Below are 24034 nucleotides of genomic sequence, written 5' to 3'. Positions count from 1 at the left end.
GGAATGAAGCAGAGCACGTAATTACACAGGAAACTTGGCTAGCCTGTGGAAATGGCTTTCTAAATTGCGATTCATTATATATTTAAATCTTTTTTTTTTTTTTTTTAGTACAGCCTGAGGGGACATGCAAAGACAGCAGATAGCTTTGCCAGAAAGCTAAAAACAAACAGGTATCTGTCCCATCATATTTATTCCCTCCTTAACCAACACTCATTAAGTGCCTATCCCATTCCAGGTACTATTTTGGCTGCATGGGACACATCAATATCCAAAATGTCAAGGATGCCTGCCCTCATGAGTCTGACCTTCCAGTCAAAGGAGATGGAGAGTAAAAACTAATGACAACATAGTCAATTACATACTTTTTTGTGTTATGAGTGTTAACCAAAATTTCAGAAACAAAGGCCTGAATGAAAGAAAGAAGCATGTATTTGGGGCTTGTTACGACTGCAGCTGGGAGACACAGATTCGAGAAGCACTTGAAGTGAGTTCCCCTGGACTACAAAATGGAGGAAGGTTATAAAGGCAAAAAACGGAAGGCCACAGTTAGTTCCATAAGTTGTTTGTCAAGAATTACAATTGGAGCAGTCAAGATGTAAGGGTGTTTGTAAAGCAAGCATTGGTTGGAATTGGAAATGGCTTTAGAATTACAAGGGGGAATATTGAAACCACAGGGTTGTAGCTAGCAGATGTTTTAAAAACGTTTAGTATCTGTTATCAAACTGAACTTGGGTCTAATCACCTACTTTCTTCTTTTTAATTTTTATTTTATACTGAAGTATAGTTATTTACAAAGTTATTGTAACAGTTGGTTGTCTGTTTTATATATAGTAGTGTGTATAATCCCAAACTCCTAATTTATCCCTCCCCACCATATTTCTCCTTTGGTAACCATAAGTTTGTTTTCTATGTCTGTGAGTCTGTTTCTGTTTTGTAAATAAGTTGACTTGAATCATTTTTTAGATTCCACAAATATCATATTATATTTGTCTTTCTCTGACTTACTTCATTTAGGATGATAATATCTAGGTCCATCCATGTTGCTGCAAATAGCATTACTTCATTCTTTTTTTCTATCTGAATAATATTTCATTGTGTATATATACCACATCTCCTTTACCCATTAATCTGTTGATAGACATTTAGGTTGCTTCCATGTCTTGACTATTGTAAATAGTGCTGCAATGAACATTGTGGTGCATGTATCATTTCCAATTATTATTTTCTCCGGAATTATGCCCAGGAATGGGATTGCTGGATCATATGGTAGCTCTAGTTTTAGTTTTTTGTGGAACATCCACGCTCTTCTCCATAGTGGCTGTGAGCCATGTTATATTCCTACCAACAGTGTAGGAGGGTTCCTTTTCCTCCAGCACCCTCCAAACCATATGGAGGCCTCTTGAATAAATCAAGGTTTCTCCTGTTGGAGTTTTCATGGGAAATTGAATCTACCCGGATTATCTAAAATGGTTCCTTCCATGACCTTTATCAAGTCACTGGGATGATTAGGTTTTGGGAATGCACCCCTGGAATTTCCCCCAGCTCTATATAGAGACATTTCAGCTCCAGACACACTTTGAGAGCCAGTCCCTGACTTGAGCAGACTGAAGGCAAGAGGGCTCGAAGGGGTAAGTGACAAGCGGGAATGTCTAAAGAGAGTGATTAGAAATCAGGACAGATGGAGGCGGGCTTCAGAAAGCTTTGGCTTCCTATTCACCTTGCATTAGCTCAGAGACCTTGTGAAAGCAATGGATCTCCCTCAAACCCCACATTAACTATGGTTGATTGTTGAACTCTTCTGTGAGATGAGAAGAATGTTTCCACACACGTTGGTGTGGTGTGGTGTGGTTCATTTTTTCAGCAAGGGTTCTGAACCGCGGCCCTATAGACATTTTTGACCAGATAGTTTTTTGTTTTCCTACAAAGGTGGATGTCAGAAGAATAACAGAATGGATTATAGTTCCCGGTATCAAATATTGAAACAGTGGGGGAGTGGTGTCCAGTACTGGGATGAGGGATGTAGGAGAGATGGAAGTGTGGAATAAAGTGAAAGACATCAGGTTCATTCTTTTTGTTTGTTTGTTTGTTTTTGTCCCCAGCCTTCTGAACAGTGACTCTTTTGCAGAGGAAATCCCTTTCCATAGGGGTCAACTGGGCACCAGCTTCTAGAAGCGTTTGCTCAGAGTCCTATTGGAAAATTCCTCCATCAATATGGCTGAGGACCAGACATTTTTCCAGGGTCATGGAAAACTCCCCAAAGGCCCTAGATCAGAGTCACCAGTGTCTGTGCCATGCCAACACACACTTATGGAAAAGCCAGACTGTGACTGGGAGACGTGGCACATTCGCTTCAGAACATTTAGCAGCTCGGAGGAATCCGACCCCGTCCAGGATCTGAGGAGACTCTGTGAGCTCTGCCATCAGTGGCTGAGGCCAGATCTTCACACAAAGGAGCAGATGATGGACAAGCTAGTGCTGGAGCAGTTTATGATCTGCATGCTGCTGGAGTGCCAGGTCTTAGTCAAGGAGAGTGGAGTGCAGAGTTGCAAAGACATGGAGGACATGCTAAGAAATAATCAGAAACCCAAGAAATGGGTGAGTGGGACCCTTGTGATTGGTATGGGAAAGGGAGAGGTGGGGTGGGATCTGCAAGCTGGGGATTGAACAAGATAGGACCTGAGTGATTGACTCTAAATCAGTGATTCCCAAATGGCTGAGAGTTTGTATTGGGCATCGTTGAGAGATATTGATCTTTTAAACAACAAAAAAGTACGCTTGTGTGGTATGATGTCATCGGATGCCTTGAGAGCTACTTTCCAGGTCTTATAGGAGACCGATCTCAATTTAGTTTTTCCCTCACAGACTACAGTTCGCATACAAGGAGATGAATATCTTGTGCGAAGCTTGGATATTGAGACGTTTGAAGTTGAGCTCAGTGACACCAACGATGAGAAAGACCTACCCAGGGATCCCCAATCCCTTGTTAGTGAGATACCTCCAAAGAATGGCCAGCAGGTAAGCCAAGAGCTGCAGAATCCGGCAAGAGCCAAGGAACTGTCAAGAGGGCAGGTGAGTGTGTGATGCGCCGATCCCTAGAGAGAGTCTGGGAGAAGGTAAAAGAGGTTCAGATGGGCGTGGCTGCTAGAGTAATTGGTAGATTTGGCAAAGGACACAAATGGACCCATTGACTCCATGAATTCCCATGGATGCATTCGGTTCCTAGACATTTTCAAGACAGTGTGAGAATGAAGATTCATCCATCTTTGTCCCTCCGCCATGAAAGCTTGTGGCCATAAGCGTGAGGAGAAAGAAATCCTGTCTCAATGGGATGGTGCTGGGTCAATTTGTCACGGGTGAATGCTTTGACAGCTGTTTCCCCATGGTCGTTTTCCTCAGAGGCACTTCATATTTTGGAATTTTGTCAATCCCTTGAGTTGAATGAGGAGTTCCCAACTGGAGTGGTTTTACCTCTCAGAAGATATTGGAGAATGTCTGGAGACAGTTGATTTGTCCAAATGGGGATGGGGGTGGGGGATGCAATTGTTTTCTAGTGAGTAGAGACCAGGGATTTGCTGCTCATCATCATACCATTCACAGGACAACTCTCATCATAAAGACAAATCTAGGCAATGTATCAAAATGTGCTGAAGTCGGGAGACCTGGACCTAGAGTCCTTTGCTCCAGAGTCAGGGGCAGAGAGAATTTGCGATGACTTGGAGAGACGTATGTGTAGTGAATTCACAGTGCCAACTGTGATATCCGGACTTGATTGCAAGATGTGGTCAGTATAGATTAAGGACAGACTTGGGAATTAGGAGACAATTATCAATCGGGTTGTTAGCGTGGCCCAGAAGAAGTCAGGGTATATCCCCCAAACTGATATTTGGAAAGTTGGAGTCTTAGACTAGGATATGAGGGGGATGAGGGAAGAGGAGACAGAGCTTTCTATGGGCTAAGATGGATGAGTTATTGACTCTGCTTGGTTGCCCATTGACAGGACCAGAAAGGTCTCCTGCCAGAGATCATTCCTGAAACAGGTGAACTAGAGGGTCTGACACCCAAGGAAAACTTGGAGAAGGACCTGATGGAAGACATGGAAGAGACAAGAACCCGTCAGTCTCAAGAGCTTGAACTTCCAAAGCGTCGTGGTGAGTATAAAAACTTGAAATCCAGAGGAGTTAGTGACTCGCTTCCAATGGTGGCACGGAGCTGGGTACCCAGCATTACCATTCCTTGTGGGGGGCAGTGGGGAGCTGGTTCTCTAATGCCAAACTTCTCCATCATCACCTTTCCAGAGTGTTTCATAATCTAGACTCTTAGGTATTTTGGTTGATGGGAAGTCCTCAGCCAACATCAGTGCTGGGTTCCAGTGAGGTTGGCACCACGGAAAATGCTCCTTGTTAAATGTTGTGTGCTGAATCTCTTCTTTCAGCACATTCTGGGAGGGTAGAGGGCGGCAAGAATCCCCAAGAAGGAACTGATATTTCAAATGTGGATGCTGAATGTTTTCATCTCGTGTTCCAGAGGGAGAAGTTTCGACTAAGAGTGGATACAGAAGAGGTTCTCCAAGGGGTCTCAGACGTTTCAAAAGGAAACTGGCCAACATTCCCAGTTCCCAAGAAGTGCATCAAGAAGGAGCCACAGGGACTTTCCTGGTGGTGCAGTGGTTAAGAATCTGCCTGCCTGTGCAGCGGACAGGGGTTCGAGCCCTGGTCCGGGAAGATCCCACATGCTGTGGAGCAACTAAGCCCGTGCACCACAACTACTGAGGCTGCGCTCTAGAGCCTGCGAGCCACAACTACAGAGCCCGTGTGCCACAACTACTGAAGCCTGTGCGCCTAGAGCCCGTGCTCCTCAACAAGAGAAGCCACCTCAATGAGAAGCCCACGCACCGCAACGAAGAGCAGCCCCCACTCGCCACAACTAGAGAAAGCCCGCGCACAGCAACGAAGACCCAACACAGCCAAAAATAAATAAATAAATAAATAAATTTATTAAAAAAAAAAAAGAAGAAGAAGGAGCCACATCTTTGGACAAAGGACATTTCTCAGGACAATTTGGGTCCCATTCTGTTGTTTCACCTAGCACAGTGGGACCAACCAGTCCTCCTGAGGGAAAAGAAGCCAAGGGACAGGCACCCTATTAATGTAGGGTATGCAAGAAGAGATTTCCTTATCAATCTCAGGTTATCCTTCACCAGAGGACACACACAGGAGAGAGACCCTTTCGATGCAATATCTGTGCCGAAGGGTCCATGCAGTCTTCCGACCTGTGAACTCACGAGCGTATCCACACAGGCGAGAAGCCATACTGCTGTGATCTCTGCCCCAAGAAGTTAACCCACAACTCCACGCTGCGTGCTCACAAGAGGACCCACACCAAGGAGAAGACTTTCCGATATGAGCACTGCGACAAAGACTTCAGCCACAGATGGAACCTCAAGGTTCACCGATGCACCCACTCTGGGCGCAAACCGTACATGTGCCCCGAGTGTCACAGCGCCTTCCGTCAGCTAGGAAGTTTCAAACGCCACCAGAAAACACATTCAAAATGACTCACCCAGGGGTTTCCCTGGTGGCTCAGTGGTTAAGAATCCGCCTGCCAATGCAGAGGACACGGGTTCGAGCCCTGGTCCGGGAAGATCCCACATGCCGTGGAGCAACTAAGCCCGTGCGCCACAACTACTGAGTCTGCGCTCTAGAGCCCGCGAGCCACAACTACTGAGCCCACGTGCCACAATTACTGAAGCCCGCACGCCTAGAGCCCGTGCTCCACAACAAGAGAAGCCACTGCAATGAGAAGCCCACACACCGCAACGAAGAGTAGCCCCCGCTTGCCACAACTAGAGAAAGCCCGGGCGCAGCAACGAAGACCCAACACAGCCAAAAATAAATTAAAAAAAAAAAAAAAAAAGACTCACCCAGGACTCTGCCCTCAGGTCCAAGTCCCTTCTGCTCCAAGAAGGAAATTCAGGATGATTTGTCACTTCTGAGATACAAAGGATGGATGACATGTGAAGAACTTAGGAGGATACTGGAACCCAATTGGGTTCCATCCACATGAATTAGGAGGATCTTTGTGTGATGACTCATTTTCCCTTTGGCTTTTGTTTTCTACTTTATATAGCCTATTTTCTTATAAGTTTTTGCTTTGTGTTGTTCTTTTTCTTCCAGTGAATGCATGTCTCATTGGCTTTTAGTACTTCAGCATGAAACGGAGGCTACTGCTGATTGTCTTCATGTTAGGCGTGATTTGTAAAATAGGATGCTCCAGGTAGGGCGGCCAGATTAAACATAGGATAACCAGTGAAATTTAAATTTCAAATAAACAAATACATTTCTGTCAAAGAGTGTTCTGTGTATTTCCTTCTCCAAGATTTTCTACATGGAGTAGATAATAGCTGTGTTTTTGTCTATGTGGTCTTTATTTCGTTGAGATTTGTACCCTCTATACTTGTTCGCGTATTGCTTCCTTAGGTATTTAGAAAAAGGAAGGTTTCCTAAATTGATAGGCGTCATTCTTTTTCCCTACTGGTGTACAACCTCTGGTTTTCTAAATGCCTACTCCTAAACAGGTTCTTCTCACACTTTAGCTCATCAGCTGATTTTAGACAAGAAGTCTTTTAAGACTTATTTCATGAAAAAAGGAAAAAAAGATTAGGTAACCCAATTCGGTTACAACTATCAGATCTCAATTCTCTGACTCCCTCAAACTCTCCAGGCAATGAGAAAAAATTCCCTAGATCAGGAAAACCAATCTGTTTCCCCCGAAAATGCAACCCATAAAGTCTAAAATAGATAAAATACAATAAAGAAAATCTACTACCAAACCAATGTGGAGACCTCTTTAATAAATCATGGTTTCTCCTATTGGAGTTTCCATGGGAAACTGAATCTATTTGGATTCTCTAAAATAGTTCCTTCCATGACATTTATCCAATCACTGTGCTGATTGGGTAACAGGCAGTGACCCCTGGAATTTTCCCTAGCTCTGTGTAAATAGAGACATTTTAGCTCCAGACACACTTTGAGAGCCAATCCCCGACGTTTTATTTTTAACTTCTTATTTTATATTGGGGTACAGTTCATTAACAATGTTGTGTTAGTTTCAGGTGTACAGTAAAGTGATTCAGTATACATATACGTGTATCTACTCTTTTTCAAATTCGTTTCCCAATTAGGCTGTTACAGAATTTTGAGCAGAGTTCCCTGTGCTATACAGTAAGTCCTTGTTGGTTTTCCATTTTAAATATACCAGTGTGTACATGTCAGTCCCAAAATCCCTAACTGTCTGTCCCCCCTGCCTGCCCTTCCCTCTGGTAACCATAAGTTCATTCTCTAATTCTGTGAGTCTGTTTCTGTTCATGAATAAGTTCATTCGTATCATTTCTTATATTTCGCATATAAGTGATATCATACGATATTTGTCTTTGTCTGACTTACTTCACTCAGTATGACAATTTCTAGGTCCATCCACGTTGCTGCAAATGGCGGCGTTTCATTCTTTTTAATGGCTGAGTAATATTCCATTGTATATATGTACCACATCCACATCTTCTTTATCCATTCTTCTGTCAATGGACATTTAGGTTGCTTCCATGTCTTGGCTATTGTAAAGAGCACTGCAATGAACATTTGGGTGCATGTATCCTTTTGGACCATGTTTTTCTCCAGGTATATACCCAGGAGTGGGATTGCAGGATCATATGGTAGCTCTATTTTTAGTTTCTTAAGGAACCTCCATACTGTTTTCCATACTGTTCTTCATAGTGGCTGCACCAATTTATATTCCCACCAACAATGTAGGAGGGTTCCCTCTCTCCACATCCTCTCCTGCATTTATTGTTTGTGGATTTTTTGATGATAGCCATTCTAACTGGTGTGAGGTGATATCTCATTGTAGTTTTGATTTGCACTTCTCTAAGAATTAATGATGTTGAACATCTTTTCATGTGCCTCTTGGCTATCTGTATGTCTTCTTTGGAGAAATGTCTATTTAGGTCTTCTGCCCATTTTTTAATTGGATTGTCTATCTTGATGATATTAAGCTGCATGAGCTGTTTGTAAATTTTGGAGACTAATCCCTTGTTGGTCACATCATTTGAAAATATTTTCTCCCATTCTGTGGGTTGTCTTTTCATTTTGTTTATGGTTTCCTTTGTTGTGCAAAAGTTTTTGAGTTTAATTAGGTCCCATTTGTTTATTTTTGTTTTTATTTCCATTACTCTGGGAGATGGATCAAAAAGCTATTGTTGCGGGCTTCCCTGGTGGCGCAGTGGTTGGGAGTCTGCCTGATGATACAGGGGACACGGGTTCGAGCCCTGGCCTGGGAGGATCCCACATGCTGTGGAGCAGCTGGGCCCGTGAGCCACAAGTGCTGAGCCTGAGCGTCTGGAGCCTGTGCTCCGCAACAGGAGAGGCCACGGTGGTGAGGGGCCCGTGCACTGCCGTGAAGATTGGCCCCTGCTTGCCGCAGCTAGAGAAAGCCCTAGCACAGAAACGAAGACCCAACATAGCAATCAATCAATCAATCAATCAATCTTTAAAAAAAAAAAAGCTATTGTTACGATTTATATCAGAGAATGTTCTGCCTATGTTTTCCTCTAAGAGTTTTATAGTGTCTGGTCTCACAATTAGGTCTTTAATCCATTTTGAGTTTATTGTTGTGTATGGTCTTAAAGAATGTTCTACTTTAATTTTTTTACATGTAGCTGTCCAGTTTTCCTAGCACTATTTTTTTTTAATTTTATTTATTTTTGGCTGTGTTGGGTCTTTATTGCTGCGTGGGCTTTCTCTAGCTGTGGCGAGTGGGGGCTACTCTTTGTTGTGGTGCATGGGCTTCTCATTGCAGTGGCTTCTCTTGTTGTGGAGCACGGGTCCTAGAGAAAGTGGGCTTTAGTAGTTGTGGCACACGGGCTCAGTAGTTGTGGCTTGTGGTCTCTAGAGCACAGGCTCAGTAATTGTGGCGCACGGGCTTAGTTGCTCCACAGCATGTGGGATCTTCCCGGACCAGGGATTGAACCTGTGTCCCCTGCATTGGTAAGTGGATTCTTAACCAATTCTAAACCCCTACTCATTTCAGGAGCTGAAATGTCTCTAGTGGATTCTTAACCACTGCACCACCAGGGAAGTCCCCCAACACTATTTATTGAAGAGATTGTCTTTCCTCCATTGTATAGTCTTGCCTCGTTTGCCACAGATTAATTGACCATAGGTGCATGCGTTTGTTTCTGGGCTTTCTATCCTGTTCTATTGATCTATATTACTGTTTTTGGTGCCAGTACCATACTGTTTTGATAACTATAGCTTTGTAGTATAGTCTGAAGTCAGGGAGCATGATTCCTCCAACTCCGTTTTTCTTTCTCAAGTTTGCTTTGGCTATTCAGGGTCTTTTGTGTCTCCACACAAATTTTAAGATTTTTTTGTTCTAGTTCTGTAAAAAATGCCATTTTTAAATTTGATAGGTATTGCATGGAATCTGTAGATTGCCTTGGGTAGTATAGTCATTTTGACAATGTTGATTCTTCCAATCCAAGAGCATGGTATATCTTTCCATCTGTTTGTGTCATCGTCGATTTCTTTCATCAGCATCTTATAGTTTTCAGAGTACAGGTCTTTTATCTCCTTAGGTAGGTTTATTCCTAGTTATTTTATTCTTTTTGATGCAATGGTAAATGGAAGTATTTCTTGAATTTCTCTTTCTGATCTTTCATTGTTAGTGTATAAAAATGCAACAGATTTCTGTGTATTAATTTTGTAGCCTGCAACTTTACCAAATTCATTGATGAGCTCGAGTAGTTTTTTGGTAATGTCTTTAGGATTTTCTATGTATAGTATCATGTCATCTGCAAACAGTGAGAGTTTAACTTCTTTTCCCATTTGGATTCCTTTTATTTCTTTTACTTCTCTGATTGCCATAGCTAGGACTTCCAAAACTATGTTGAATAAAAGTGGCAAGTCACTTGTCTTATCTTGTTCCTAATCTTAGAGGAAAAGCTTTTAGCTTTTCACCATTGAGTAGGATGTTAGCTGTAGGTTTTTATGGCCTTTATTAAGTTGAGGTATGTTCCCTCTATACTATCAGCTATCTTGTTGCTTGTCAAAGACATGTTGACTGAAGTTTTGGAAGATGTTTCATGACCTTCAATATGCAAGAAAAGACAGGGCATAAAGGAGAGTTGGAGAGGGATATCTTTCTGGCCTTGATAATCATTGATTGCTTTCTGACCTAGCAAGTAAAATTTATTGAGATATTTATTATTCTCTATCTGAGATATTTTCCATTTCTTTTAAAATCTGAAACCTGTCTGTAAAGGAGAGCAAATAATCACATGCCATTTTCTGCCAAGATAGCGGGTGACCTTCTAACCGTTGAAGCCCATGTGCAAAGGGGGCATCTTACCTGGGAAACAAAGGTTTGGCATTCCATGGTCTCATCTCCTTTATGGAAACTGATTTAGCAATCCACCTGAAATTGCAGCAACAGTGAATGCACAGGGAGTTGAAATTATTTCTGAAAATTCTTATGAAATGGATATTACAAAAAGTTAATGATAATGATTATGTAGTTATGCAACGAAATTGACAAAAATTGCAGAGAAACGTATGTTACAGGAGAAAGAAAGTTAAGATCTCAGTGAAGTGGGAGTGAGAGACAGAGATGTCTGAAAAAGTCATAGAATGAAATTGAACCTGTGGCTGTGCTAGAACCTTGGCCACACTCAGGGTTTTATCTCCAAACAGTGCTTCCGTTTCACATTTGAAAACGTTGGACTCTAGCAACTTGGAGAGATAGGGTCGAAATGACATTTTGAAGAACTTACTGGAAATGTAAAAAATAAATAGGAGAACCATAATGTCATGTGTATTTACTGCTCTAACACGTGTTCAATAAACCCCTACTCAGTTTCAGGAACAGTGGTAGGTTCATGAGACACATCTGCAATAGGGTGGCCAGTTCTGTCTATACAGGATATTTCCTGTATTTAATGATTTTCGTCCCGGTTCCTATACTGATTTGTCAGGCTGCCTTAAGTCTCTTGTAGTCCACTTTTTGAAATGCTTTGCAAAAACTTGACACAGTGCAATTGTTCCATCAATACTGGAAATGATGCGCAGTCAACTATAAAACAGCATGTAATAACAGTTAAGCATGAGAGATATAAGTTTTCCACTACTAGCAAAGAAGACGATAAAATAAGATTGTTATTAAGAAGAATGTGGGTAAAAAAGATTTTTAAAAATCAAAGGAGAAGTTGTAGTGGTCTTCCACACTGTACAGCATCATCTGTCCTCCAGCTCACAATGCTACTTATAGCCTGTGTCTCCATGAGGAATGTTCAGTGGACAAAGGAATCAAATCAATTGGATGAGACTACCCTGGAAACTATGAAACAAATTAAATGGAATATAGAGAGTAACTACAAGGAATTTTATAAACAAATACTACAAAACAAGGAAAAGTTAAGGAGAAGCAAATTACCAGGTAAGTATACTTAAAGAGGTATGAAACTTAGTTATAATTTCCTTCAGAAACACAACAAATGATTTTTATATAAGTATGTCCCATGCAACATTTTCCTCTTATTTCAGTGTATATGTGCATAAGGAGTTAGAAAAATTCAAAATTTACTGGGCCAGATATTGTTTACTAACTCTAGCAAGCCTACTTTTCCACATTATTATACCTAATAACCCTCTCAAGTAATTTCTGCTACTCATCCCCTCAATGGTAAATTCTGCATGTTGGGAGGCCTTTTTCTTTAAGGGAGAAAAATTCCACCAGAAGAATAATATTATAAACCTGAATTGGAATATGAGGCAGCCATTGGTCATTTTGGGCTCCTCATGCCACTTAGGAAAAAAGGGAAATGCTCTACTGCCCAGGTGATGATGATTACTCTTTTTTACCAAGAGGAACCTGAGTTGCTGCTCTCAATGGACTCCTGGAGCACAATGTACGGAATCTGGGGCATTATCCAGGGAATGTGACAGTAAATCCATGTCCAAAAATAAACCTGCAACAACACGATGAAGGCAGGATCCCTTGGAGAGTCGGACCATTCTGGTTTTGAATTTTTGGTTCATCCACCAAATTAAAAAGCAAACCAAAACAAAGAAACCTCTGCCTAGCTGAAGGTCTGGCAAAGACAAAGGTGTAGGATGGGTGATGGACAATGAGTGAAAATTAAAATAAAGTTCAACATGTGACCAGTTAAGAAAACAAGAAATCTCACTATTGTGGATATCTTCTTTTTTTAGATAGGAGAGATTGACTATACAAATTGGCAACGGGCACAGCAAATATAAAATAGAACTCAAGACTGCTCTCATGACCCTAGTAAGAGTTGTTGATTTTCAGTATTTTCAGCTTTTTACTTGCTGTTAGGATGGAGTGGTAACTTCCAGCTTCTTACAGGACAGAAAACGGAAGTCCCTCTATCTGTTCTTTTCTTCATTTCTAGGGTCTTTGACTTATTTCTTCATAAGAATCTAAAACTCATATGTCTAAAATTACACAAAAATAGGCACATTTAGATATTTTAAGTATCTTCTCTTAATGCCTCAAATCTCTAAATTTTGACTGTCATGAACTTTATGAAACAGAAAGACTTAAATTCAGACACAATTATCTTAAATTTTTCATTAAGTACATTGTGCACATTGGGACTTTAAAAATACAACCAGACAGTGGCCTCTGTGATTGTTTCCTAGCTCTCACTCTAAAACTATTCTTTTGATTTCCTGGTCTATAATGCCTGCTGACCTTTGTAAATTTTCATTTTCTCAAGAGCCACCTGGTTTGAGGATTACATGATAAAAAGATGACCTCAAAAGGAAGGAATTGTACTAGCAGACTGCCTTTGGTCTTGACTGCAACTGTTTACTGGGTCTCCAGCCTGCTGGCCTACCCTGCAGATTTTAGACTTTGCTGGCCATCACAATCACATCAGCTAATTCCTTTAAAAATATCTCTCTCCTTTCTCTGTCTCTACACAAAATGCACGCGCTCACACACATACACAGATGGTTCTATTTCACTGGAGATCCCAATACATCACAGAACTGAACACTTAAAATAATGAGATGATAAAATAATGAGATGATAAAGTTTATGTTAAGTGAATTTTACCACAAAAAAATGATTTTTAAAATTCCCTAAGAACCTTTATGACACAAAGATACAGCTTAAAGACACTAGAAAAAAGCCAAATAAGAGAAAAATCTAGAACAATATGTCAGTGGAAGCTTGTATATGACGCAGATAGTTCAAAATTCTTTCATTTATAATGAATTCATATGAAACTGAATTTCAGTTTAAATTATTTAGTTTCAACTTCACTTCCCACTTTAAACAACTTTTTCTCATTGATTGTGAGAAAAAAAAAACACATTTCTTACAAACAATGCAGCTCTAATACATAACAAAGCCTTCCTTATTCTTATTTAGTGTCATTCCTTTGCACACACATGAATAATACTAAAAGTATATTCATACACTCAGTGAAAACAGTCGTAACAAGGAAACCTGTAAGATTCCCTTTATATGAAATTCTAGAAAACGGAAACTACAATGTCTACCTGGAGATGGCAACTTGGGTAGGCTTGGGAGACAGAATACAAAGTGGCTAATGGAAACTCTGTAAGTAATGGACATGTTCATTATCGTGACTTTGGTGATAGTCCCATTGTGCACACAGATGTGAAAATACATTTTACAATTTTAATATAAATGACATTGAGTATGTCAGTACCTCAATAAAGCTGTTAATAAATATTCCATATAAAATCTGGATCTCCTCTTTCTCTAAATAGCATCATATCAGGCAAACTTGTATTGACCTTCAGAACCCTTCCCCATGTCTTAGGTCAATTCTGATTCCTTCTCAAAACAGAAGAAAATGCTGACAAATGCTTCAATATGGGGAAATTATGCTAAGCTAAATAAGCCAGTTGCAAAGAGGTGAAAAATGTATGATTATACTTGTATAAAGCATCCAGAGTAATCAAATTCATCGACTGAGTGTAAAAAAGATGTTGCCAGGTGAGGTAGGGAGGGAGTAGAAAGAGATGTTGTTTAAGGGGTATAGTTTCATTTTTGCAAGATGAAAAAAATTCTGGAGATTAGATGTGAATTTTTAAACACACTACACCCAACAATTTAAAAAGTAGAGGGTAAAGTTTGTTACATATATTTTACCACAATCAAAGAAAAAAAAATAGTTCTCAGGGACAGATTAGAGCAGACATTTTGCTGAAGTCTTTCTGCATTTGCAATACTCTCTCTGGTGTGAACTTTTTGGTGCTGAATGAGGTGGGAGTTTTGGCTGAACATATGCCCATATTCGCTATACTCAGACCTTTCTCCATTGTGAAACAGATGTTTAATGCGGTTGGAGTTTCACCTGAAGACTTCCATTCACTGTACTTAGAAGGCCTTCGTCTGGTGTGAACTCGATGTCTAACGAGTGGGGAGCTGTACCAAAACAACTTTCCATGCTCGCTGTACTCAGAAGGCCCACTCCAACATAACTCATGAGGTACTTCTCCAGTGTTAGGAGTTTGTAGTAGTACCTAATTTGCCATAACCTCTGCACTCATAAGGTCTTTTGTTTTTTAATTGAAGTGTAGTTGATTTACAATGTTTCAGGTGTACAGCAAAGTGATTTAGTATATATATATATATATATATATATATATATATATATATATATATATATATATATATATATATATAAATTCTTTTCCAGATTCTTTTCCATTATAAGTTATTACAAGATACTGAATATAGTTCCCTGTGCTATACAGTAGGCCCTTTCATAAGTCCTTTACCACTGTGAATTCTCTGCTTCATGAGGTTGGAGTTGTATCTAAAGAATTCCCCACATTCACAGCACTCATATTGTCTTCAGTGTGGATTTTCTGGTGATGAACAAGGTGGGACTTCCTAATGAAGGCTTTCTGACATCTACTGCACTCATAAGGCCTTTCTCCGGTATGGATTTTCTGATGCTCAACAAGTATATGCTTGTGGCTAAAGGCTTTCCCACACTCTCTGCACTCATAAGGCCTCTCTCCTGTGTGATTTCTCCAATGTTTAATGAGGTTGGAGTTGTACCGAAAGAATTTCCCACATTCGCTGCACTCGAAAGGCCTCTCTCCACTGTGAACTCTCTTATGTCTAGTGAGTCTGCAGTGGTACCTAAACGCCTTCCCACATTCACTGCACTCGTAAGGCCTTTCTCCAGTGTGATTTTGCCAATGTTTAATGAGTTTGGACTTGGACTTAAAGTATTCCCCACACAAGCTGCACTCATAAGGCCTTTCTACAGTATGAACTCTTTGATGTCTAATGAGGGTGGATGTGTACCTAAAGAATTTCCCACACTCAGTGCACTCATAAGGCCTTTCTCCAGTGTGAACTCTCTGGTGTTTAATGAGTGTGGAATTATACCTAAAAAATTTCCCACATTCATTACACTTATAAGGCCTTTCTGAAGTATGAACTCTCTGATGTCTAATGAATGTGGAGCTGTACCTGAAAAATTTCCCACATTCGCTGCACTTATAAGGTCGTTCTCCACTGTGAACTCTCCCATGTCTTATCAGTCTATAGTTGTACCTAAAGAATTTTCCACATTCTCTGCACTCATAAGGCCTTTCTCCATTGTGTTTTCTCTGATGTTTCATGAAGTTGGCATTGTACTTGAAGAATTCCCCACATTTGCTGCATTCATAAGGGCTCAATCCAGTGTGAACTCTCTGATGACTAGCGAGTGTGGAGTTGTACCTAAAGCATTTCCCACATTCACTGCACTGAAAAGGCCTTTCTCCAGTATGGATTCTCTGGTGCTGAACAAGGTGAAACTTTCTAATGAAGGCCATCCCACATTTGCTGCACTCATAAGGCCTTACACCAGTGTGAATTTTCTGGTGCTCAACAAGGATCTGTTTTTGACGGAAGGCTTTCCCACACTGAGTGCACCTGTAATCACTCTGCCCACTATCAAAAGCTTCCCCACACTCAGTGTCCCTGTGTGGCTTCCCCGCACTGTGAGGGGCCGGCTGCTGCAGAAGGCCTGTGCTGCCTGGGAAGTCCTTTCCGTCTCTGCTGCATGTCAAGGTCCTCTCTGCCGAGTGAATGCTGCTGTTGGTAAGAAATGAAGGCTGCCCCTCATCCCTTCTGGAAAGTTTGTCTCTAATCTGCTCCTTCTGCTGCTGGAAAAGGTTTGCCCCACAAATATATAGCCCTTCATCAGGGTACATTCCGTCATGCTCAGGTAGGTGCAAAAGGTCTTTGGACAGTGGGTCACACATCTCATAGGGCTGGCCCTTCTTGGTGGATGGATCTGGCTTTGGAGTCCCAACCTCTGACATCCCTACAGAAACACTTTGCTCAGAAGGTGCCTCCTCATCCTGGGCTCCATGCCAACAACCTGTAAGCAGAGAAATGCTGGTGAAGTGCATGATGATTTTGGTAGGAGGGGCAGCCCCATCAGAAATGACACACCGAAGACTAAAGCCAGAGAGAGGAAGGTCTGCTGTGCAGAGATGGACCTGCATAGCTCCCATGATGCGAGAGCCCTGACAATAGGCAAGGACTGAAGGAAGAGTTACTGCCTCAGTCCATTTGGGATGCTATGACAAAATACCACAAACTGGCTGGCTTATAAAGAACAGAAATTTATTTCTCACACTTCTGGAGACTGGAACCCATAGATCAGCCTGCACTCTCCTGGGTTGCAGACTTCTCATAGTGTCCTCACATGGTGGAAGGAGCTAGGAAGCTCTGTGGGGTCCCTTTTATAAGGGCACAAATCTCATTCATGAGGGCTCTGCCCTCATGACCTAATCACCCCAAAGGCCCCATCTCCTAATACTGTCACCTTAGGCATGGGGTTTTCAACATATGGAACATGGGGGAACACAAACAGTCACACCAGAGCAGGGAGGAGAGGCAGGCCTCCAAGTCAACATGGCCAAGGCTACTGGTGACAGGTGAGCACTGTGTCAAAGGCTGTGCCCAGACCTAGAAATACTTGATACAAAAGAAATGCTAAAGTTCAAGGACTATTTAAGGATACATGCAGACGTCACGACATCTTACATATAGGTCAAATGTTGAACACTGCAAAGGGAGCAATGAAACAGAACATGTGACAAGTCACATGTGAGAGTCACAAAAGTGTGGTTGGAGTGTGACAGAAGAAATAAGAATGGGGAAGAAATGAGGTGTGGCACTGGTCTGAGCATCAATCAATAGTGAACACAGGACAGGTTCCCAGCTCTGACATCACACCCTTTCCCAGGACCTCACACCAAGCCCGGGTACTTCTGAGTGTCTCCTGCCATTGATGTAGTAATGGCCACACTAGAAGGTACCCAGAGTCCTCCCCATTGCTGCAGGTGAGCATTGATGTGGCACCTGAAAGAGGTTAGTCTTACGTGAAAGACAAAAAAAGAAGGGGCCAGCACACGTAGACAGAGATCCAACACAGGGCTTCCGGCATTCTAAAATTATAAGAACTTCACAGGGGGTACTGTGGTAACAAGCAGTGGTTCCCCAAATTAGTAACTAGGTTGGTGCTAAAATTCCTGGCACAGGAGGCCCTAAGAAATGTCAGCAAGAGGAAGGGGTAAGGCCTGGCGCAACAAGGGTCCAAGCATCTAGACAGAGGACCCAACCAAGAACAGGCCAGGTCTGAAGGGGTCTCAGACAAAATCTACATTTCTGACTCCTGAGCCCTATCTTGGAAGGACTCGGAGTAGAAGGGATGGGGCTCCCTGGGGAGAAAAATGACACTGTACACACAGTCCAGCCCCGGCACCAACAACACATATGCCAGGAAACCAGGAAAGGAAGCAGTACCCATGGTCTCAGTGTGGGGAGTACAAAGCTTCCCCCTGGGAAAAGGGAAAGAACAGAGCACAGCCCAGGGCACTGGGTGAGCGTGTGGACCTTACCTAGGGAGGTCACAAGTGCAAAGTTCTCCGTCATCACAGCATGGTACAGGTGTCTCTGAGCTTCATCAAGGAGGCCCCACTCCTCCTGGGAGAAATACACAGCCACGTCCTCAAAGACCACACGGTCCTGCCAAAACTGGAAGAGTTTGGTTCATGAACAGCTTCTTGTTTTAACTATATTTTTGTGGATGCTGTATTTATCTATTTGCCATCCATTAATTACAGGGCTAAACTAATGGCCAAATTTGTTTACATCTCCCTTGCAATCCAGAGCCCATACTCTCAACCAACTCCTTACCTAACTCTCACGCACCAGGTCAGTATTTCCCCTGCCCTAAAGCAGCCCAGGGCCAGGTAACAGACAGCTAGGGACAGTTCCCATAGCCCAGGTACACAGAATTATACAAACTAGTCACCCATAAACTTTTCATCCAATCCTCCCTGCATTTCCCTCAGAAGTCTAATAAAGGCTCTGACCTTTGGTGTCCCTTAGCTTGTGCTCACGCCTCCTGACCGAATCTGGTGCTTCTCCAGGTGGCCCTGTTACATAGTGTACCTCCTCCTCTCGGGAAATATAAGTAATAAAACTGTCTTTCAATGTCGTTGGCCTCTCTGTATCACGACTCACTCGCCTCCACAAGTTAAAATCCTGTGGGTGCAATCACTGATGCACTTCCCTTTTCAGGACCTTCAGCCTTCCCCCTACACATCCGTCCCTGCTCAACCTCCTCCTGGACGTCCCACCACGAAAGATATACCAGGTCCCAGTGGCACCAGTGCCTGCTCTCTCCTCATTACCATTGATCACTGTGTCCAGCACACAGCATAAAACACATGGGGGAGGGAGCAGAAAACCACCATCGAGGGTGTGGACCTGCATGCACGGCCCTACCCCTCTCCTGCCACAGTTTCCCTGGGGTCCCCCAGATGTTGACCCTCAGACAAACTCAGACTTGTCCCTGTCCTCAAGTGCCCAGTGCCAGGGCCCAGGGCCAACCATTCACACTCCTCCTTACCTGCATCTCACTCGTTGGACTGCACCTTCCTCATGACTCTAACCCTTCCACAGTGACAGTTCCACAGACAGCCCCAGCCCACACCATAGGCACTTCCTTCACCTCCTTACAGGGCACTCTGCACATGGAATCCAGGCAGTGAATGGAAATGCATCCAGCATTCAGCTCAGCCCAGTCCTGTCCCTGAACACCAAAGTCCCCTGGGGCCAGGGTCTGCCCCAAGCCCTGCTTAGAAGGTCTCACCACCTGGCCCTGTTTTCTCCTTCCTCCCCAGCCACCCTTCCTATGTGAGACCTCATGTCCCCTTAGCCCTCTCCCTCTTCTGTGTTGCACGAACTGTCCCATAAGCAGTCAGCACCTTCTCTCCTACCGTGAAGCCCAGATACACAGACCTCCCCACCCACACTGTCATTGCACCCTAAGTCTAGTGACTCTCCTAGCTGATCCCATTTCCTCCCTCAACATCCATCTCATGTCCGCTCTGGCCTCAGAAGACGCTCACATCTACATCCCGCTGTCACGCACAGACAAGGAAACTCTGCTCCCTCATCTGTCTTCGTGATGCGCATCACCACCAGCCAGGTACCCAACCCACAGATCTAGTCCTGAGGCCCTTCATTCTCACTCCTTGTCCTCTAATGGCATCGCCACCATAAACTAGAAATGATGCCGCCTAAAACTTACCTTCAGCTTCATCCTAGTCCACACACTGGCCACTCTGTTGTGGCCGTCTCCATCCTGAATCCGTCCTCTGAACTCCAGCCCTCTGTGTAAAGGTGCCCACTCAACACCTCCCCTTGGGAGTCTCTGGAACATTTGTGACATGGACAAAAACGGACTCTCCTTATTCCACCTGAAAATTCCTCCTAAAGCTGACTTCACCCATTTTAGTTGATGAGGCATCCATCCTTCCTAACAAGTCCAGAAACCTGAAGTCATCCCCAATTCTTCCTATCAGCCCACTTCCTTAGTCCCTCACCCTCCATTACATAAGACATGGACAGTACAACACTGTAAATCATCTATACTTCAATTAAAAATATACTGATACATTTTTAAAAATAAATAAAACATGGGCAGCTCTAGTTCAAAACACATCCAGAAAACAATCACTCCCTACTTCCATAGCCACCACTCGGGTGTAGCCACCACCAACATTCACCTAGATGACTGCAGAAATTCCCCTCAGGTCTCCCTGCCTTCACTCACACCCTTGTCTGTCTTTTATTCTGCAGCCAGAGGGAATCTGTTAAAACATGAGTCATAGCACCTTCCTCCTCTGCTTCAAACCTTCCCTACCTCCCATCAACCTGAGATGAGAGAACCAGGACCTCAGGCTATCATTCAAGGCCTGATACCTGTGAACCCCTATCCCAGCTCCCCATTCCCACCAGATATAACAGAGACCTGCAGTCCCCTGAACATCCCACCTCAGTATCACCTGCAACTGTCTGAACATTCAGAATCCTGAATGTAGTCAGGACTCTCTGCCACATCTTACCCCATCAGTTGTCAGAAATGGAACTGTTCTATATAACCTGGCACTAAATATAGGATCCTGGGCCTGGTGAAAGCACAGGGTCTACAGAGGCAAGAGAGAAAAAAGGGATAGAAGTCCTGGGACACTACCATTCCCTGAGGGCATACAGATCAAGATGATAAAGCTATCAGGGTGATAATTGGGATGGGTGAGAGGTGGGACCCCTCCACTCACCTGTACAGGGTCCATAAGCATTTCTGCCACTGCCATGGGACCCTGGGGGAAGAAGGAAGCCATGTGAAATGGGTAACAGTGGCAGGATCCTACAGCAGAGCTGGACCACCACTTCTGCCCTACCCTGGTGTAATAGGATCTCAGCCTGAGAGTCTAAGCTCGGTTCCTCACAAAACAGTATTGTCTCTTACTAGCTGAGTGACATTGGAGAAGGGTTAAACCTCCGTGAGCCTCAGGGAAAAGAAAAAGTTTATGAAGATAAGAATGCTTCCAACCTCACAGGGGTCATATTGTTATCTAACGTAAGGAGTACATACCATGTGTCAGCTATGACTGACCATAGGAAAAACGGTTTTGTATGTATTTTCAGTGCAACTGAAGTGATACAGTTTTGAAATCTGGGGTCTTTACTTTTACTGCTTTTTTAAGATCTCAGAGGATGTCATATAAAACTTTGCATTGTAAGCAAATACCTAGAGGTAAATCAATGCCAAGCCAATTACAAAGTGTTTGCATAAATTTAACTGAGTGAACAGGCTCATTTCTAATTGCCTGTGTGTATTTAGAGGAATATTGATTAATTAGTGTTTAAATTAGTTTTCATACATTCTTAAGTTAATGAGTTGTCGGGAGGGGCTGAGCAGGCAGGTCAGCTATAAGTTCATTCAGCAACCAGGCCTACCCACTAAATAATCCTCAAAAGGGAGCAGTGGATCATCCCTCTTGCCCTGAGGGGTGGAGGTGAGGTGGCAGTGCCCTCGTCTAGGACCCACTGGCTGCACCACTCTGGCTCACCTTCCCCTTGCTCCATCAGGAGTGGCCCTGAGGGTCAGTAGAGCCTGCAAGTGGAGAATCCACACAAGCACACACTGCAGGCTCCACAGAAGGGAAGCTCCTTACCCCATCCAGGCCTCCCTTCCTATAGACAGAGGCCAGAAGCCCTCCTATGTCAGGTCTGCTCTTTTCTGGAGGAAGCATCAGGGATGCCAGCACCCAGCCCTCATGTCCTCCCTTCCAACTCTCAGCCCTCCCTCACCACAGGGCCCATCTCATGTAACAATCTTAAGCGTCCCTGGTGGCGCAGTGGTTGAGAATCTGCCTGCCAATGCAGGAGACACAGCTTTGAGCCCTGGTCCGGGAAGACCCCACATGCCGCGGAGCAATTAAGCCCGTGCGCCATAACTACTGAGCCCGCGCTCTAGAGCCCGCGAGCCACAACTACTGAGCCCACGTGCTGCAACTACTGAAGCCCGCGCACCTAGAGCCCATGCTCCTTAAGAAGAGAAGCCACTGCAATGAGAAGCCCACGCACCGCAACTAAGAGTAGCCCCTGCTCGCCACAACTAGAGAAAGCCCGCGTGAAGCGACAAAGACTCAATGCAGCCAAAAATAAAATAAAAACAACAACAAAAAACCAATCTTAAGCCTCCCTCCTCAATCTGATCCCCAGGCCATGCCCTGGTCCAGTCCACACCCTCCACTCCTTTGATATCTCCAACCCTGCCCCCTTCCTCTACTTCCAGACTTTATGTTCACCTCCCCATATGGTATCTCCATTTGGTGACATCTCCATCTTGATACATGTCAGAATCAGCATGTCCAAATACAACTCATGATCTTCCCCCTGGAACCTGCTCCTCGCGCTGACTTCCCCATCTCCCCATTTTCAGATGTTCAGGCAAAAAAACTTGGATGGTACTTCCAATTCCCTACTTTTGCTTACAACCGTATTTTATGCAGCAGGAGATCCCATTTACTCCAAGTTTGAGATTTCTCCAGAATCTCATCCCATCTCCCAATGTCGCACTACCTTCCTGGCCCAGCCCCTGCTATAATTCTCCTGGGGTCTATCGCGGTGGTCTCCTCAGCAGTCTCCCTGCCTCCATTCGCATCCCATTCTCCCAATTTTTAACTTCTAACTCTGGACACGGTTTTCCCATCCCCATTCCCTTCACAACCTTCCATGGATTCCCCTTGCTCAGGTTGCCGTTTCAGGTGAGACACTTCGCCCCCCTCTGTCCACGACAAAAGCGACCCCAGGTTTCCCCAAATGCTGCCGACTCCGTAGCACCTGCAATCCGTGCACCGGCGGCCCCCGAGGGAACTCTCTCCCTCACCCCAGTCCACTGGCTGAAAGGGGACCCCTCCCAAGGCCGCCCTCTGTTCTGGACTCTGGGGCTGACCGGCAGGGAATTGAGCGGACCCACCACCTTCCGGATTTGGGACTCGGAGGCGGGGGTCGGGCCGGGTGGGGGCCCGGGAGACGCAGCACCCACCTGAGCCGGCCTCATCAGGGCCACCTCGGTCACCGGCCGGTGGGAAGAACCGAGCCGGGAGAGGCGGCGAGCGGGGCGGGAACTAGGGCACCGCCGTCAACTACGTGCGCAGGGGGCCTCACAGCCGCCTCTGGGCAGCGGGCCCAACTTCTCTCCTCCCGCTTTTCGCTCCGTCACCTCGGTGCCCACCAAGCGACGCCGACACCCTGCACCGGTGAACAGCCCGACAACCACCCAAACACTACCAGAGACAACGCCGGAAGTCCCGCCCCCATGCGAGGAACACGCACGTATGCGTCCCTGCCCTAAGCTTTCATTGGCTCAGTCACCGCCGCTTTGCACCGTAGCGACTTCTGGGTAATGTAGTTTCCGCTGCCACCACTTCCGTCTATGATCTGAGCAGAACTCACTCCCTAAGTGGCTGGTAGTGGCTTTGAGGCTCCTTCAGGGGCACAGAGAAGCGGAGTTCCCTGGCTCCAACGATGGGCGGGGCGTCCCCTGCTCTTAAAGGGGACGCACCCAGATTTCTGGAGAGCAGTCCAGGAAAACTTACAGAAAGTTTAGTGACCTGTTATTTCAGACTGTGAAACAGAGCAAGTTCCCAAATCTACACATCCAAAGGGACACACCATATTATAATGACACTCTATGTGCACTCATAGCTGTCCGCTATGCTGTCGCTTTTCAACAACTTGTAACCTAACAGGACTCTATAGGACTTTCCTGGAACGGATTCCTCCCCGCCATCCCATGTCCTCTGATTGCCTGTTGTTTGTAGAAGAAGTGTAGCCTCCTAGGCCTCCCGGAGGCAGGAAAGACAGGGACAGGCCCAAGGACAGCCTCCTCATGCATAAGGATTAGGCAGAAGCAAAGCCACCTACTTGTTTTGCACTTAATGCGGCCATGGTGCATGGAGGAATGGCTGGTGTGGTTTTTTTTTGGCGGTGCTGCGCTCTTGTGGGATCTTAGTTCCCCGACCAGAGACTGAACCCCAGCCCACGGCAGTGGAAACGCCGTGTCCTGACCACTGGACCGCCAGGGAATTCCCTGGAATGGCATCTAAAA

General features: G+C 44.3%; 2 protein-coding genes across 2 annotated transcripts; one reads left to right on the top strand and one right to left on the bottom strand.

Moving 5' to 3' along the window:
- The first annotated feature begins 2211 nt into the window (after positions 1-2211).
- LOC132353886 (zinc finger and SCAN domain-containing protein 5C-like) lies at positions 2212-5554 on the top strand. Its single transcript, XM_059905380.1, is given in 4 exon segments — positions 2212-2595; positions 2863-3015; positions 3998-4148; positions 5091-5554. Coding segments are annotated over 4 exon segments (1152 nt in total).
- Positions 5555-14731: 9177 nt separating this feature from the next.
- On the bottom strand, positions 14732-23209 carry LOC132353216 (zinc finger protein 548-like). Its single transcript, XM_059904247.1, is given in 5 exon segments — positions 14732-14909; positions 14912-16435; positions 17964-18099; positions 20694-20735; positions 22970-23209. Coding segments are annotated over 5 exon segments (1827 nt in total). The 5' UTR covers positions 22985-23209; the 3' UTR covers positions 14732-14799.
- Between the last annotated feature and the right edge of the window lie 825 nt (positions 23210-24034).

The sequence above is a fragment of the Balaenoptera ricei genome, chromosome 19 (genome assembly GCF_028023285.1).
Source record: "Balaenoptera ricei isolate mBalRic1 chromosome 19, mBalRic1.hap2, whole genome shotgun sequence".
Lineage (NCBI taxonomy): Eukaryota > Metazoa > Chordata > Mammalia > Artiodactyla > Balaenopteridae > Balaenoptera > Balaenoptera ricei.
This window is presented reverse-complemented; position numbering and strand designations above follow the sequence as displayed.